The following is a 19,943-nucleotide window of genomic DNA, read 5'->3' as shown; positions in this document are numbered from 1 at the left end:
AATGTTTGCCTTTTTCATTTTTTTTTCTTCTATTCTTTTTTTGTATTTTTTCATTATTGTAAATTTATTTATTTTCTTTCTATTTTATTCAGTTGTTTTTGTTTTCTTATTTTCTATTCTATTTTTCTATGCTTTTAAAGTTGTTTTTTTTTTTCATTATTCGATTTTTTTTTCCGAGCTTTGTTTTATTATCGTTGTGTGTTGTTTTGTTTGAGCTTGATGTGTTTTTCAATTTGTTTCTATTTTTTTTTTTCCTTTTTTTTAAATTTCGTCCTTATTTTGAATTCCTCTTCTATATATGTGCTGTATGCATATATAAAATATTCATCCTATATGTATGCAATTATTTTTTCTTATACCATGTTTTTTTTTCCTTTTTGGAATATTATGTACGGCGAGTTTCATATTATAACACGTGTATGAATGTATATACATATGTGTATGTATGCATGTACATATGTGTATATAAGTAATTCTGAAGAGAACTTCATATGAGATATTGAATGGTTGTGTGTTTTTATTTGTATGTTTTTTTTTTTGTTCTATTTTATCATTTTTTTTTTCTTTGCTGCACAGTGTTGTTCCCTTTCTAAATATGTGATAGGAACAAAAAATTAAAAAAAAATCAAAAAGTACTGGAAAAGAAATGAAAAAAAAATATTCACTTTTTTTTCTTCATAGGTAGTTTGTACTTTTTTTTTCACTTTAGTGTGTTTTTTGCCGTTATACATCTAGAAGCACAACAGCACAACAAGAATATTAAAAAAAAAAGGATTCGTTTTTCCAATGTTTTTCTATTTCAATGTTTTCTTTTTTTTTCTAAAAAAAAAGGGAAAAAAAACTCCTATTATTTCGTTTATTTTTTTTTCGTTATTATTTTCAATGTTCAGTACTCGCTTTGTCGACATTTGATGCACATACAAATCTACACAACACATATGCATATAAACCGTTATAACCAAATTGATCTATATGTTATCCTGTTATATTTTTTTTCCTATATTCTAGTTTTGTTTTGATGTTTCCATTTTTTTTTGTTTTGTGTTTTTGCTCTTCTTTTATTATTTCTTCCTGTTGTTGTTATGTGCATTTTCTACGACGACGACGACGACGTCGACTACGATGACTATACGGCCACCACAAGAGAATAAGAAATAATAAAAAAAAAACACACCATTTTTTTTTGCCATACTACTTTTTTTTTGTTTTCTTTTTACTATTTTTTTTTTATTTTTCTTTCAATGTTCTATAAGAAAAACATCCCCCATTGCATCGCAAAAAAAAAAGAAATGAAATAAAAAAAAATAAAACTAAAAAGAAAATAACATAGAAATACTAAAAAAAAATTACAAAAAAATAACAAAAAATAACAAAAATTGGTAACAAAAAAGCATAATAATAGAAAAAAAAATATCTATAAAGCTAACAACGTTAGCTATAACAACCCGAGAAAGAAATACACCACCAGAAGTATTTTACAGTTTTCGCGATTCGAACGTGGTGCAACAGCAAAGCAAAAGAAGCAGCAGTAGCAGCAGCAATAGCAATTGCAAATATCAATTTTATTATCCTTTCGTTTTGTTGTTGTTTTAAAATTTTTTTTTCATTATTATTATTATTATTACAAATCATTGTTTTTTTCTTTTCGGTATCATTCCTTTACGATTCAATTCTTCGGAAATTCAATTTCTTCGCCATAAATTACAAACGGAGAGAAGAAAAATCATAAATAGAAACAAAAATAATCGAAAACTTTAAAATATTTTGCTAATTACAATAAAAAATATAAAAAAATAATTAAAACATAAATAAATACTGTAAATGGAACAGTGGCAAAAATTAAAAATTGAAAATATGAAAAACAAATCGAAATATAATGGTATAATAGAAAAATTACATAATAAAAAAAATGACGGAATCAACGACAACAAAATATTTTTTATATAATTTAACATTGAACCTAAATAAGGTTCTTAATACGTTCCAATAAACGCATACCTTAATGAAGTACTCATACAATTTACTATTAATTCATGACAATGTACGATTACAGCTTTAAAAAATATGATAAACGGTCATAAATGTTAAATAACAGTTCGCGCGTTAATTAAACCTTTAAGTAAAACTTAACGAAACTTTTATTAGTGAATATTAACTCAAACTGTTATAATTAATATTAATAATAATAAAAAATTTTCAACAATTTTTTTAAAAATTAAAAAAAAAATCCTATTTTATATTGACATAAAACCATATAACCCGGTATAACGGTATTTTATAACGGTAAAACGATTAACGGTAAATTAAATAAATGAAAAATTTAACGGTAATTATTATGTATGCCAAAAAAAATGTCGGTAACATATAAATATTATTTGTAGCTTGTGAACTACGAGACCTATACACAAAGAAAAGTTAATATGAGTAATAAGAAGAATATAACGAAAACTCGTTAAAGTTAACGAAAAAAATCTTTATTAAAATGTGAATATCAATTAATAATAACAATAACATTATCATATAGCCTATTCGTTTAGAATAGGTACACAAATATATTGAAAATGTCTTTGTGTGCGTGTACTCATATTATATTAAAATTTATGTAATTACTTGTATAACAGTAATCGTCTTAAAAATATAGAATACATACGTAGTTATGTGTGAAGAACAAAAATATTATAATAATTAATAAAAAGTAAACAAATTTTAAAAAACGCGCGCGATTTTCATTACTTGCACAATTTAATTGTCGGATCATTTGTTTTTTTTTTTTTATTATTATACTTTTGTTACCTGAACTTTGAGGATTATAATTTTTTTTGTATAACATAAAAAATACTAATATTTTATGTGGTATATTAATTAATGTTACTCATGTAGTATATTAAAATGTATGCCAAATAGTGTTGACATAATGTATAAGTATTGAAATTAAAAATCTAGTATTTGTAAAAATTCAATAATAATAAAATTTTTACCGAAAATGGAAATTGTGCTAATTAATAATTGATTTTTTTTATTATTCTTATATAATTCAAATGTTCTTATATTAATTAATGTAGTTGTTAATTTCTCAGTATAAAATCAGCTGTGATTATTTTACAAAACAAATGTAGCTCATTATATATGTATAAGGAGCTACATTATATAATACATTGTATAATATTATTAAACATTTTTTGTTTACGAATATACGAATAAATGTATGGTATATTAAATATGTATAGTAATGTGTATAGGCATGTTCATAAAAAAATTAATTAGTGTATGTAATAACTCACATAATACTCATAAACTGTGGGTATACAAAATCATTTTAGTAATATTTTTGTTTTAAGTTGGTTGGCCATGTATAACAGTTAACAATTACGTTAAATATGGAAATTGGATATAAAACAACATATAGCTGCTTGTCTAAATTTTTTTATATAATGTTATTTTATGCAATTATATAATTTGAATTACATATTTAAAGGCGTTTAAAGGAATTAATTGTAATTCAAGTATTTTATATCGAATTTATAAAATTTTGGATACCTATCGAAAAATAATTTTTGTTTTTTAATAAAAAAATTTAATTTTTTAACAAATAATATAGAATAATTAATTCCATTTGGCTCTATAATGAAGTCAGATATATATAATCCAACCTATTGATAAAATTATTACAAACCACCATAATTAAACAACAATATATGTTACCAAATAAATGCAATTATGAATTGTTTAATTAACATTATGTTAAATTGTATTAGTAGATATTTTTTTTCCAAAAAGTTATTTTAAAAAAATAAAAATTCATTAAATTTCAGTGTATTCAGTAGGTTATAATTACTTAATAATTAATTGCCAATGTAATAATTATTTATGATTTTATTTTACTTAGAAAATTAATAATTTATTATATTGATCTGCATTAAATCGAATTTTAATTAATATAATAATAAATTATTATTACGACTATAAAACTAAACACCTCATTACAAGATATTTGTTCTACTTAATTAAGTTTCGGCATAATTAAATAATTCATACTTAAGTAAGAAATATGTAAAATAAAAAATACTTGACGAAAATATTTCACAAACATGTTGGAAAAATAGAGAAAATATGAGTTTAGGAGTTCGTATCAAATATTTGTGAATAAATTTTTCACGTAAGAATTTTACACGTGATTAAATGTAGTAAAAAATATTTATATAAAAATTATATAACACACAATATAAACCTTCAAAAATAATAAATGTATGCAAACACTCTAAATACACAAAATTTACCAATATTAATACCAAAATTACATACATAATATAATATAATATAACAGTAATTACAGAGAGAATTTCATGTATTTAAGAAAAAACATGTGACAAAATGCTCGCACATTTCTCTTTGTTTATCATTATTTTTTTTTGCTCATATGAGAATAAAGTGAAATTAGTATATTGTTATACAAATACAGAAATTATAACGTGAATGTATTATAATATAATGTGAAAAAAAATTGGCATTTAATAATTTAAATATATGTATATACAAAATTAATTAAAATAATATTTATTTAAAAATTATGTAGTATAAATAAGAAATAGTTATAAAATTATAACGAAAGTTCCTAAAATCTGTGCAATTATTATATATTACTTATAGTATTTATTATTAAATAAAAAGTAAATATTAAAATTAAATTAAAATTAAAATTTTTAAGAAATATATATATAGTATGTGATTTGTCATTTTTTAATGCAATTTGAAAGTTTTATATAATTTTAAACAAAATTTAGTAATAAAATCAATTAGTAACCTTCATGTAAAAAATATACACAAATAATAATAATAATTAATTAATTGTGATTTTCTAAAAGTTCCTATTTTAACAAAATTTCAAAAAAAAAAATATACAAAATTTTAAATTATAAAATAAATAACTAATTTTAAAGCTGAAATATTCACCTATTCAACAATATGAATTAGAAATATTCTAAATTATTATAGTAAATAGTTCGTTCATAAAGGAAATACTAACTTAATTATTAAGTTCAATTATTAGCAAGTAATTAATTTCTTAATAAAAAATATTTTAAAGAAATTGTTTTTAATCCTAAATAATTTTCACTCGTAATTGATTATAGTAAGTAAAATTATTATAATAATCTAGTGATAATTATAGAGTCATTAATAAGTAATAATTTATTACAAAAATAAAATAATTACAAATTTAATAATTAAATTATCATACAAAATTACAAAATTTTTTACTTATGTTTCACGATTAATTTGTTATACAACTTTGACTCTGTTCTATAATTTAGATTAATAATTAAAATTACAAATACTTAGATATTTTTAAAATATTTTCATAATATACACAAATTTGTGCATGTATATGTAAATATTGAACATAATAATGTAGTAATAATCTCCCTCTGACGTAATAAATTCAAAACTTTTATTTTGTGAATGAAAGTAAAAGGATTTTCCCTTAAAAATGAATGTTACATACATTTTTACTATTATATATTGTGATTATTGCTGTTGAAAAGTTATAAGTTTTTTATTGTGAAACAAGAAAAATAACAAAATAGTTATACAAAAAAAAAAAAAACTAAAAACTTTTTGTTTTGAAAAATTTTAAACATAAAAAAGTTTTTTTTTTTTAAATTTTAAATTCCTTGCAATAAGTGAAGATTTATTTCAAATTATTCTATAATAAGAAAAGAACAAAAAAATTCTTAGTTCTTGTATTTTGTGTACATTGAATACGTAATGTACTCGTTTCTAGTATTAGAGTTGGATTCGAGGGGAATAAGTTATGCATTGAATATAGCAATTGCACTGAGTTAATGAATTTTTAAAGGATCAATTGAGGAATAGTTTACAATCATTTACGGATGCAATACTATTTAAAACTACAATTCATTATCAAAGTTATTGAATTATAATAAAGAAATTCCGTAAAAATAAATTGAATTTCCAAATGACACATGACGGTTTAGATAAATTACAGAATCCTTCTGAAATTGATGAAGATATTAAACCAAATTTTTTGACTAATAAATATCGTCAACAAACATCATCTATAATTGAAACAACAATGTCAACTTTAACAACAACATTACCGAATTCAACGGTAGCAGTAGCAGCTGCAGTAGCTGCAGCAGCACATAATCATCATCATCATAATTTTTCAACGGCAGCAGTAGCTGCAGCTGCATTTCATGGATATCATCACCATCATCAACATCATCATCATCAGACATCAGGAGATTCTCAAAGTAATCATCTATCTAATAATAATGATCATAATAATCATCATCATAGTTATCATCCAGGTCATCATCATAATATAACAGGAAATAAAAATTCTCCATTTTTATTTCCAGCTGAAATATATAAAAGTTTATTTGCAAGTGCTGTTCTACAACAGCAACATCAACAACAACAACACTATATACAAGAGCAAAATCAACATTCCCCACCACCATCAATATCTAAAAATATAAATAATTTCATAAGTAATACAAGAAATAATGGCAACACTAGTGATCAAATAAATAGTAATTGTGATAATAAAAATTTAATTGATGATAGAAAAACTGAAATAACATTGAATAATAGTAATGATAATAATCGAATTCAATCACCAACAATAACAAATTATCAACATCAACAACCATTTCCAAGAAATTTATTGTTTTCTTGTACCGATAAAACTGATCATATGTCAGAGAATAGTTCGGATATTGTTGAAAATAAAGTAGAAGTTAGTATTAATGAAAAAGGAAATTTTAAAATTAATTTAATTTGCTAATTTGTTTCTGTAGCAGAATACTAAATGCCACCCACAATATTTAATATGTCTGTTATTTATGTAGAATGTTGGGTTCACAGCAGCGATTTTTGTATTTGAAACCTTCTATTTTAAATTTTGAAAATTGAAGAATTCAAAACATAAGCTAATCTAAAAGTTTCTTAATTCTCATCTAAAGTTTTTAAGCGGAATAATTTTATGTTTCACTAAAGGTCAACTCTCAACGTGTTCGAAATGCATCCGGATGCTAAGTGTCTTTATGTTGGGTAATAAAATGTGTACGAAAGTTATTAAGGCCTGCAGTTTATTTAGGCATAATTCACGTCATTCCACCCTGTGACAGTTTCCATATAAGTCTCTTCACCTACCTATATAACGTAAATTATTTTGGCGTGAATCCTATGCAAACCTTTTCCGAATGTGGAACAAATATGCGCTTCTTTATCAAGCTTAAAAATTTTTTTAAAATTTAATTTTCTTCTGAAATTTCCAAAATATCTCTACTTTTGTATAAATTTCAAAAGAAAAAAAACCAAGTTATTTTCTTAGATTAAATTCAAGACTGTTCAGGAAATACGTCCCTCGATTGGCACCCAAAATCCTGAGTTTAGAAAGTATTATGTATTGAATAAGAAATTTCATAAAAATTTTATAGAAATTGAAGTAAGAAATTAATTAATATTTTAAAAATAATGTCCTAATTAGACTTTACCAAGTTATAATTTTACATTAAAATCCATTTTCTCATATTGATTTCTTTACAGAAACCATTTGCATGGACCAGTGATGCAATTATTACATCGTCATCAAGTTTAGCCAATAATAATAATAATACTAGTTCAAATAATCGAAATACTACTAATAATAATAATTCAAGTAACAGTAATAATAATCAACCGAACAGTCCTTTAGATAATAATAGTGATACTATTTTAAGAACCGTTAGTTTAAGAAATTCATCAAATAGTATTAATTCAACATCAATCACAAATACAAATAATAATAATAGACAACAATCAGGTGAAGAAACACCAGTTTCTGGTTCTATAGAATCACCTATAACACAATCTACAGCAATTAGTCCATCACCAGTGATTGCACCATCTGCAGGTGAATAAATTTTCTCATCAAATTTCAAATAATTTTTGATTAAATTAAAATATTTTAATTTATATTATATTTTTTGAATAAATAGCTACAGCAATGCCTGTTCATCAAGGGCAAAATCCAACACAAGGATTGGTGCACTGGATGAGTGCAGTAATGGCCGAACATATACAAGGAAATACTCATCATGATCCAACTGTTGGAATGCATTATATGTGGAATGGTGGAGTTGATGTAAGTTAAAGATTTTAATTTTTACTATAATAGAAATTTTATTTCGTTTCCTAATCAATCTAAATAATAGAGCTGGAGCTAAGATAACTAAATGTGTTCATTCAAAAATTTCACCTAAATAATTCCTATTAAAAGACGGCGACTAATTTATTCAGCCGTATATCATTTATTTTATCATTTAAATCCAATTTTGTTGCACCTAACTGATCAGTGGCTACGACTTTAAATATTGATTAGTATTCAAATCAATCAATTCTAAATTTCAAAACCAGATTTTTTTTCAAATAAATGTATTCCTCATTTTAATATTCAAATATAAATTACAATATGTTATCTTATTGCACTGATTCTGAATTGAACGTCATACATACACACATTATAATAAAACAAAAAAAAATTCTGAAAATGCTAAATTCAATTTATTTGCTTTTTGTATTTTTAATTTAAAAAAAGAGTGGATGGCGGTGATGAAAAAATATATAGGAAAGTTTACCCATTTATGCACCATGTATAGAGTTGGTTATACATGTGGGTTAAATCGTTTTAATATACAGAATTTCTGATAGCAACATTACTCGCAGCATATGATTAAATATTTTTATATTATTACATTGTTAATTTAATGTTGCCAGAACGAAACCGGCAACAAATTGTATTTTCTAGATTAATTGCAGAAGATCGTGAAAGCACTTATGTTAAATTTTAAGAAAGCTAAGTAGCGTTCTATTTAATATACTTAGCTGATTTAATTCAAATATCACTAATTTAGTTCCGGTAACCTCAAATATTAAATTTCAAAACATTTCATTGACTAATTTCCTAGCTGGGTTCAGAAATATCAAATCAATTCGAAATGAAAGATTGGTTTCCCAGTACTAAAAGTAACGAAGAGATTCTTTTGAAATTTGGTGCCATCACAATACCTCACTTATTGTATGCCCTGTAAGAACTAGAAACGATATTATTGATTCACGTTGCATCCCATAGATATATGCAAGTAAAGTAGAATTATATCCAATGTACAATAAAATCTTTTCATATATAATATAAAAAAAATTTAAAAATGTCATATATACCCGTACTTATAATATATTGTATAACAATACAGAGTTTCCCGAGAATAGCAACATATTATTTTATTTAAAGAAAATCTAAACACTTAAAGATACAGAAAATCCAATAAGACAAAACAATTAGACAATTAGAATTAAAAAAGGATAACTATTTAGCCATGATGTAATATCTTTTAAGTTTGAAAACTTAATATCTTTAAAACTTGTCTGAGTTTGGATGAAATTGTACTACATTTCTCTTTTATTTTGCATACCTTTAGGGAACAAAATAGTGAAACTCTAAGATTATCCAGTTCTAATATTAAACTGCTGTTCAAGCGATAGCAAAAATTTAAATGTTGGTAATTTTAAGAGGTTATACAATATAGAAATGCTTGATATAAAAAATTTCAAGCATCGGAATCAAGATAATATTTCATTTGAATGACGATTTCGTTATTGTTTAATTGCCATTTTCTTTTGAAATAAATTCGGGATACCAAACCAATAATAGGGGTTTTTGTTTGTAACGACATTTCTAAACAAAAGCACTTAATAAATAAAATTCCATAATATATTTTCATTCTTCATTTAATTCTGAACACATAATTTTTATACTATCATATTACAATTGTTGCATACATTTAGGATGAGAAAGAATTATACGGTTAATTGGGTCATTTTAAATATTTGCTTATGTTAATACATAACCGTTGTTTATTCGCTTTTATAGAAATTTTCTGAACCTTATTGGTTCAGGATAGATCTCCGAATACTAAAATTTTGACTATTTCAATTCGGACAGACGAACAGAGTGAAAATAATTAATACATTCTTTCTCAATTTTCTTGAAAATGTGTTTAAGAGCATGTTTCTATTGTTTTGGGCTACAACTTTTTGGAAGATTTATATAGGTTTCAAATTCAAAACTCACCCCGTTGTAAACAGTAATTAAATCGTTTGCATCTCACTTAAGCTAATTTTTCAATTCTGAACGCAAATGATCGCAATGACGTTTCCGATTACATCTTCAATTAATGCTATTACTTGAATGGTACACATTCCAAAAAACAAAAACAAAAAATACATTCTAATATATTTTGCTAATGAACCCATTTTTATATTCACAAATGGGAAAAAAAGAAGAAACAAAAAAATAAAATAAAACACAACGTAATCGATTCTATATCCTTTTATACACCAACATACAATCACTTTCTCTTACCGCCTGGTTTCTATTGATTTCATGATTTTACTGTATTTCAAATATGCAAAAACAAAAAAAAAGCAACAACATAGGAAATTCTTCTTTTTCATGTTATTTAGTTCCTACTTACGGCGTTTTTATCCTTTCTAAGAACGACGACACAATTACGATGATAGCAAAATAACAAAATTCAAAAATAGAACAATCACCAACATAACACAAAAAAAAAATTAAACTAAATTGTACACTTTTAAGAAAAATAGAATTGCATGATTGAAAAATCAATAGAAGCAGACAGAATAAAAAAAATGTAATAGAAAAAAGGCGGTAAATAAAATCTGCAATGAGCATGGGGAAATTTTGCTTCAATCGGAAGGGAGAGAAGAGAGCAATGAAGTTCAAAACAAAAAAAACGTATAAGTGAACTGTGGTAGTCTGTGATAGACTAAAAACGGACAGAAAAAGCAGCAAATAAATGAGCCTGAACAGTACGTTTTCCCACATAGTAAAAATTTTTTTTCTATTTCATCATTGTTCTACCGTACACCATTTTAGTGTATTTGTACAATTTATATTAAGGATATGTTTTTTTTCTATAAAAATTTTTGTTTTCTATTTTGTGAACATTTCGCCAACCTGCTCCGCTTCCTCATTCTTCCCATCCTTTATATTTTTAAAGAAAAGAAAAAAGAATTTAGGAAAAAATATTTTAAAAAAAAAAAAATTCTTTCTCTTTTTTTTTCCATCTCGGTAAAATATGGTAAAAGGGATGAGATTTGGAAATATTATAAAATTTAACCGTTATGTACCGCTAGAAAAAAAAAGTATTTGTTGCTAGGATATTTCACTCCTATTACTTTTTAAAACGTGTTGTATGGCTGTGATAAAATTAAAGCTCTCAACAAGAACAACAGCATCAACAGTTTCCAATTGCATCCAATTCCTATTCAATACATTTTCTTTACCGTTATTCTCATTGAATATTTTCTTGGTATAATAATGAGAGAGTCAACAATAAATAAATAAATTAATTTGAAATCGTGTCTTTTTTTTCTTCTTCCTTAGTTAATATTTCTTTAATTTTTTTTTAATTACACAGAGAAAAAAATGCACTATCGAACTTAAAAAAAGAAATTGAAAATATTTGAAAATGACATCAGTTTCCACTACCACCTTAATATTTTCCGACCAAATTGAAAATCAGAATTAAGATGCGTAATAATAATAATTTACAGTTACAAAAGAGTCTATTTGTAAAGACACTTTTGTTACAAAAACTCAATGAGAACTGAATTGTAATTTTTACCCTTAAATTGAGCTTATTTTGTTGAAAGGTAGAATACACTTTTAGTAACGTAATTTTTAACGAATCTATTGCATTCAACAAGGGAGGTTATATGATGGCCACAAATTTTGAATGTCTCCTTTCCGGTGGGAGCCCATTTCTTCATAGTAACGAAGCGTAAGTAAATTATTTTAAGCAGGATATCGGTCTATTGTGTGTCTGTCTGTCTTTCCGTCTTTTTTCCGTCTTTTTTCCGGTTTGTGTGTGCATGCGTATATCTCGAGTTTGGCTGAACCGATTTTGATGAAATTGAAATTATATGTGAGTTCATTTTGGCTGTGTCATGGATATGTCTAATCTCGGGAACTGGACATTTTTGCGAAACAATTTTACCTTTTACGCTAATAAAGAGAAAAAATCACCCAATTTCTTGTAATTTAATTTTTGAGTTCTGGTGGTTACCGAAACTAACTGGCGAATTTTTCAGGGTTTAAAAAACTGTTTCGATTAATTTTTTCAGTGTGGAAAATTTTTGAACAACTCAATAGAAAGAAATAAATTCCAATGTGAAACATCGCGGACTCAAACATTTTTTTTTTCATTTATTTTCTTCATGTTATAGACTTCAACGTTTATCCTCGACAAGAGTAGTTGTTAGGATATATTTATTTTTTGTTTTTTTTTTCTTTTTTCTTTTTGCGTTACATTTTTCTTTTTTGAATACAGCAAAAAAGGATACAAAAGAATAAGTGAATGGTTGGCATTTCTATCAGATTTTTTGCTTTTTTTTATTTATTTTTTTTTTCAAAAGGTACGTTGAAAGAGTATTTTAAATATTCCTTTTTGTTTTCAAACGTAGTAGAAATAATATGATAAAATACGCGATATTCGTGCTTCGTTTTTAAATTCAGTCAGTCTCTTAGAGTACATGAGCTCTTAAGAACATTGCGAAATACAGTTAACGTTCAATTAAAGTTTAATTTTAATCAATTGAATTGGGAAAAGGGTAGCTGTTTTATAAGAGGTAGAATTTGTGGAAGAGCTAGTAACTACTATCTCAAAGAAAAATTTGTATATTTATTCAAATTTCAAAGTTTATTAACTCTACCTTTATAACCCTATGTATAACAAACGCTATAACCCATTTGGTGTAGTATACACACCAAATTTGTATATTCAGAACATTAAAATTTTCATTTCCAGCCAGAAAAATCTAATTTTTGTCGACTTACTCCATGAAAGTAACAAAAAAACAAAAACACAGTATTTGCGGGCATTTTAAGTTTTCCGAAGCTTTGATGTTTTTGCAACCGATATGCCAGCTTTTTAAACTTAAATATTATCGCGATGTAATATTAAATTGAAATTATTGCCGTTCATATAAATTTCTATGATCAGTCGCATTCCCTCCTTATCATAGGCATAGTTTCATACATTTAATTTTATGCTCCACTTATATTTTTGGTGGTGCAAAAAATTAATTTTTTTCTTTTTTCTTCTTTGTTTAGCATTGTTTAAAGGATCATAGAATCCATAAATATAAAATGTAATCAGTGTTGTAAAACCAAAATTGAAGACGTATCGTAACATCGGCTAACGTTAAAATTAGCGATCTTCAGCTAACGTTAAAACTGACGAATTTTTCCCTACAAATATGATTTATGGGCCGACTAAAATAAGCCAAAAATTTTTACTATAATTACTATGCTATGCTTCTGAATTTGGGCGAAGAACGTAACTATGTTAATTAGAAAAATTGTTTACTTAGATGAGGTTATATTTCAAAATATTATGGAGCAAAAAATTTGTTGTTTGTGGGTCGTGTTTTAAAATAACATTGCCACTGTGATCTAAGTATGAATTAATTTTGTGTCACGTTCATAAAACACTTTAAAAACGTTTAACACCACTGAAAAACACACAAAATTTTTTTTTTTGTTTTTCTGAGTTAAAAATTATTCGAATGCTTTTTTAACTTTTTCATTAAAGTTTCAAAAAAAAAAAAAAAAATGTTTATTTTTCGTTTGTTCCTTTGAAAAATGCGGCGTATTTTTCACCATTATTAAAGTATCTTAATTTTGATTTTTTAACAATATTTTTTGAATTTATTGTTGAGCGAATATTAGCTAATCAGTTACTCAGTTTTAATTATAATTACCCTTTAATTGTATTTAATTGTAATTTAATTAATTGCATAAAGGCCAACATTTTAAATAAGGTCAAATAGAAAAATTTACTAAACAAAAAAATTCTGTACAAAATCGAAGGATTTCAGTTATCAACTGAATTTTGTCATCTTCATTTAAAACTGTACATTTAAGCCCTCATTTCTATTACTTTAAATAACATAATACTTTTAAATTATGAAATAAGCTTTATAGTGCAAGATTATGTATCGCATGTTTTTAAACAAAAAAATAAAGCCCATGTTGATCAGTAAATAATTTCCTTCGAAAATAATTTTCTTTGACTAACGCATTTAATCAACTTCAACCGTCAGAAGAATTTTATGCGGTAATTTCAGTATATGTGGGGTAATAGCAGTAAGTGAAATTTTGGTCGAGCCACTCTTCCGCTATCTGTGTATATAACGTACCAGTTTTACTTTACTTTCAATTTTAGAGTAAATCGCTATTCACGTTTTTACATGGCCGTCACAGAATTCCATGAAATATGATATGACAATATTATTGTGACATTAATTAGCTTTGAAAAGACTTCAATTCCTTTGAAATTTGAGAGAAAATGCATCGTTTAATATCTAATTCTAATGTTATGGATTTCTTATAATCCAAAGCGAATTTCTATACAAAATTGCTACACTATTTTTTTCTTTTTGAATACATGAATTTTTTTTATTACAAAGCTTCTGGGCCTTGTTAATCTTCATAATATGAGGTCAGTTCTATGAAAGCTCTTTGATAATTATTAATAGCGCTTTAAAATATAAGCACCCCCATTAACGAAATCTAACAATTTCAAAATTTACTAAAAAAATAATTGATCACAACTAAAGTGGAAAAACGGTAAAGTCCAGGATATTTTTTTCTTATTCGTAATTTTTTTTCTTGTTTTTCTCATTCCCGTATCCTAATAATATCTACCCTCTCTTAAATTTTCATGTTTATTTTTTTTATTATTATAATTTTCTCTTAATATATTAAATTTCTGTTGTAAAAAAAGTAAGAAAAAACAAATTATTTTATTTTTTATTTGTTACTATAAAAAAAAAATGCTTTTTATGTGTTTTTTTCCTGAGTTGCATTGGTAAAATTTCATTTTATAACCATATGAGAACAGCAGAAAAAAAAATAACAAAAATTTTTAGTTTGTTTCTTTTCTCATTTTTATTTTTTATTCTTATTTTGCTCACTATTACACTTTTTTCCAATTTTATTTCCTTGTTTCGTTTATTAAATAATAATTTTTTTTTCTACTCTTTAATTTTTTTGGTAAAATATCTACAACTACAAGAGAACATACATACAAACACGTGGAAATATCACAATATCGCAGTATTCGTATGGCTGAAAACATTAAAATCAAAATTGGAACAAGGATATAGGAGAAATTATTGGTCTTCTACTGACTTATTCTTGTTTTTTTTTTTTTGTTTTTATTAAAACGTAAAGGTTGTGTAGTTGTCACTTCGTTATTGTATGCATTCACTTCATATATGCGCGTATTTAACTTAAAATACAAAATCATGTATTTTCCCTAAGTCTGTCAAGTAGATTTTTCTATATTACATAATTTACGTTATGTTAAATGAAATTTTTCAAATAATTTCGCTTACCTTATAGGTACATCAAATGCCTATTTAGTGAATCAAACATAAATTTCATACTGACTTTCTATCAAACATCATAAAACAAAATATTTACATTTAACATGTTTGAGATATACTGAAACCGGTTCACTAATTAATATAACACACTGTGTGCATTTGTTTTTTGCATAAATGCAAGATTTAGAAATTATGCATTGTTCATAGAATTTTTTGATCAGCACATTTACTACTCAATCAATGCATTGAAACAAAATTATAGCTATAAGGAATAGCATTTTATGAAACTTGTTTGACGTTAATTCAAACTTGATGAAAATTAAAAAAAATATAAATGCGGTATCAATCACATAATTATCAGTTACAGCTAAATTTTTAATGTCAAATCTGAGAAAAAAGTATATTAGCATAATTTTCAAACCGAAAATTTGCAGGTCAAACTCTTAACAGATCAAACAAAATGTACACATTAATGCAAATTTCTCAAAACAAGAATTACTTGAGGTTCCTGTAAATTGCAAAAAATCACATTAGATTCTTTACTTGATAATTTCTGAAATTTAAACCAGCATTTTTATTGGCCGCATTGCATACAATAAATTATTGAGGTTATATGATGGCACCAAATTTCAGATGTTGAGTTTTCAGTTTCAATGCACTTTTTAATAATAAGAAAGCGTAAATCAACTATTTTTAGAGAGATGTCACGTTTGGCAGAATTGAATTTGATGAGATTTTATACGTGAGTTTATTTTGGTTTTGCCAAGGATTGTTTGTCAGCCCTCGGTAACTGGATCTTTTTCCGGACCGATTTTTACATTTTTTTGCATATAAAGAGAAATAATCAACCAATTTACAAATAACTTTGGAGTGTTAAAATAATGAACATATAAATTTTTGAAAAGATCAGGGATTGAAAACCGGGCTGATCTTACATTTTTTACCATATCTACAGAAATAATTAACGAAATTCCATAAAATGTAACATTTGAGTTCTGGTTGTTACTGAAACTCAGTGAATTCAGATGGTATAAAACGAAAATCTATTAAGAGATGAATTTTCAAGGAATATTAATTAAAAGCTCACTACAGTGCTCTTAAATTGTAAAGAAGTGTTTAAAACGTTTTTCGCTAAATTATATATTACACTTGTGGTCGGTTATGTGCTGATCATATCAGATTTGCTTTTCCTTCAAGAACCTTAAATTTATTAAAGTGCATCCTATATAAGGAGGAATCTCAACTATACGAAAAAAGAAATAAAACACAAAATTATAGCAGTTATTTTTTTTAACTACCCTCCAATAATTTTTTTTTATGAAATTTCATAAATATTATGAATACTTTTAATATAAAATTTGAACTATTGGTACACAACAAAATTTTAATTTTTTGGCAACTCTATTCTTTAAAGATGTTACGTAAAACTGATGTCGGTTATCGTTTACAACTTGTGCCACCAGTCGCCACCGCTACTCTTGATAAATATCCAGGTTTTATTTATTTTTTTTTTATACAGAGATATCCGAATAATACGGCATACACACATGAACGTAGGTAGACGTACGTTAGAGTTATTTTAAATGCATACAATTTTTATTGTATGCCATAAAACTTGTATGCATCGCGCTCTTTTTTTTGTCTTGTTGCTGTGAGGCTATTTTTTTTTCTTTTGGCGGAACATTCTATTTCTATATGTGATGGAAATTTTTTTTTTTAGATTCGCTTAAAAATTTGTTTCCTCTATTTTTTATTTTAGAGTAATTCGGTGTTTTTTTTTATTTTGTTCCTTCTATTTGTTATCCATATTCAAACCCATTTTATGAGTTCGAAGGGGGATTGATGCGATAAAAGATGGAATAACAGGACTAACTATTATTATTATTGCAGTTGGAGGAATGATATGAGGAGTTAAAGTAAAGGCTCTGGTGGTTATGTTATAAATGTAAAATGAATAAAAAAAAAGTAAAAATTAAATAATAAAATTAAGAGTGCAACATTCACATTCATGCACACATGCTATATGCATTCACAGATGTATGAGTTTGTGTTCATATGTATACGTATGGATGTATGTATTGTTGAAAAAAAAAAAACTATTTTTTTTTATTATTATTGCTTGTTGTTTCTTTTCATTTTATGTTTGAATTTTTTCATTTTTTTTTCCTTCTCATTTCTGGTTATTTTTGGTTTTTTTTTTTATTTATTTGTTCAATAAAAAATATAGTTAAAAATTTTTATGGGTCTATTTTTTTTAAATATATTTTTTATTACATTAGAAAACATTAATAATGGTTTAAGTACGATCTTATATCAGTCATGCTAAATTATGCCAAATTTGTAATTGTTATGTGATTGTTCTAGATAATTGATGGTGTCAGTACTTGTTAGTGATAGTATGTTTGAGGCAAACCAAGAGCTTTTAAATTGTTAATAGCTTGAAATGAAACTGTTAATAAAAATTTTTCGTTAAGTAATTGTAATTGAGTCTAATTGTTTAACCTCAAAATTATTGTTGAAATCGTTTATAAATTACAATTCGTAACTCTAAAATAAAAACGTTAGCAACAAATTGTCCACACAAGAACATGGTTTTAACAGGAGCTTTAACAGGAGCTTGCTTTTAAATAAATGTAAAACTGAAAATACAATTTTAAATTTTTGGAAACCTGTTTTTCTTTTTGATTTCTCTATGCCAATTTATTATTTTATTTTGATTAATGAATTTAATATTGAGTAAAAGGAAAGGATTTTTCCGTTTTTCAATTCGTCCTTTCGAAAAAATATATACAAAAATTTTATTTTAACCATTGCATTAGCTAAAAATGCAGCATTTACAGGTCATCAGGCAAAATACGTAGAGTCTATCTGTATTACTGAAAATTTTTCCAATTGCATAAATTCATTATCTCTAAAAGATTTGGTTCTGATTGCGAATTTTATACATAGCCCACCAAATTATTCTATTCACAACGTGCGATATACTACTTGTACTTGGGACTTATTATCAACTTCAAATAAAGGATGAAAATATTAGATGAACTTTAAATTAAAAAATAATTTTATATTGAAATAACATGTAGATAATGTCAATTTAAGTGCATGCTATGCTTCTCACAGGGACAAATTTGTCTGAAAAATATTATTGTCGATAATTTACAACATTTTGTATAAAAAAATAATTTCGTGCTCCTTGGAGTAGGTAATCCTATAACCGCACAACTAAAATTGCTTGATTACAATTCATTGGAATCTCCATTTTTGCCATTAATTAGTTTAATATTTTATTTTTTTTATTTTTGAATACGTGCTGGTATAGATTTCTGTTCTACTTCTAAATATCAAAATTAAACTATCGTATTTTGTACAAATTATATAACCATGTGTAAGTCAATATTGATAACTTATGTGAACGTAGGTGCTATTTTATAAATTAACAAAAGAAAAAGGACAAAATAAAAATTTATAAAGTTTCCGTGCAAAAACTATATTATGTACGCTTTTATGTATTATGCGAGCTTATTTTATTAAATTGAAATTTTTGGTAATAAAAAGAAAGCAGCAATGGAAGCAAAAAAAAAAAAAGCATAGAAATACAAATGCAAAGAAAAAAAAAATTAAATTAAATAAAAATGGCGGAGGAAATCACCGAAAATGCGTTCAATTGTAAGAAAATCTCATTCGATTTGATGGAGGAATCAATATTATTTAATCAATTTTAATTAAATTAATGCTTATTCCCCTTCACTCTGCGCTTTTTATTTTATTAAATTTCACACGGTTTCTTTAATCCCATTTTGTATATTTTTTTGTTCAAAACAAAAGCTGAGCGAATTGATGCATTGCAGAAAGCGCTTTAAATTTTTAATTTTTTATAATTTCATACAATCGCATTGAAAAAGTGTCTATTCGATGGTATTAGTCCACATTTTTTTTCATGTAATCTATTTTATAAAACAATTAACCTTATCAATAAAAATTTATACTTTAAAAATTAGAATTGGAATGAAATTACCAATAAAATTTACTGATATTTCCAGCTTCTTCTGTAAGATATCAATTAGTTTGGAATGTGTTACACAGTTTGTTTCCTACACAAATATTAAATCGATTTTATTTTAGAATTAACACAAAAATTCAACACAAAATGAAGTAAATTTAGCAATAAAGCAATTTTATAAGAATATGGCAAAGTTTTTTTAATTATTTAAGCTCGTGTTTCATAATCTGGGTGCTACAAGTGACTTAGTAAAATTGATATCAAAATGACTGCGAACTGAAATGTGTAGATATAGTTCATAGCTTGTAGAATGTTTTATTTAAAGCCGCAACTTGCATGTTGAGAAACAATACACCTACATTTAATTTTTTTCTTTAATTAACGCAATAAACCCTGATGTTTTTAAATTTACTAAAATTTTTGTTTAGTCATCTTTCTAAATTATTTTAGGGTATGGCTTGAT

General features: G+C 25.2%; 1 protein-coding gene across 4 annotated transcripts in view; it reads left to right on the top strand.

The window, feature by feature from the left end:
- The window catches only part of LOC129609563 (zinc finger protein rotund), a 143,158-nt gene that overhangs the window by 29,969 nt on the left and 93,246 nt on the right, over positions 1-19,943 (top strand). For 3 of the 4 annotated variants that reach the window (XM_055521544.1, XM_055521546.1, XM_055521543.1), the window contains exons 2-3: positions 7,573-7,918; positions 8,004-8,149. In XM_055521544.1, coding sequence (XP_055377519.1) covers positions 7,573-7,918; positions 8,004-8,149 — 492 coding nt within the window. Of the gene's footprint in view, positions 1-6,656; positions 6,761-7,572; positions 7,919-8,003; positions 8,150-19,943 lie in introns of those variants that run through there. The other variant, XM_055521547.1, reaches the window with a different exon arrangement.

The sequence above is a fragment of the Condylostylus longicornis genome, unplaced genomic scaffold (genome assembly GCF_029603195.1).
Source record: "Condylostylus longicornis isolate FDR11 unplaced genomic scaffold, ASM2960319v2 ptg000040l, whole genome shotgun sequence".
Taxonomy (NCBI): Eukaryota; Metazoa; Arthropoda; class Insecta; order Diptera; family Dolichopodidae; genus Condylostylus; species Condylostylus longicornis.
Note: the sequence above shows the minus strand (reverse complement) of the source record. Positions and strands in the feature narration are given on the sequence as shown.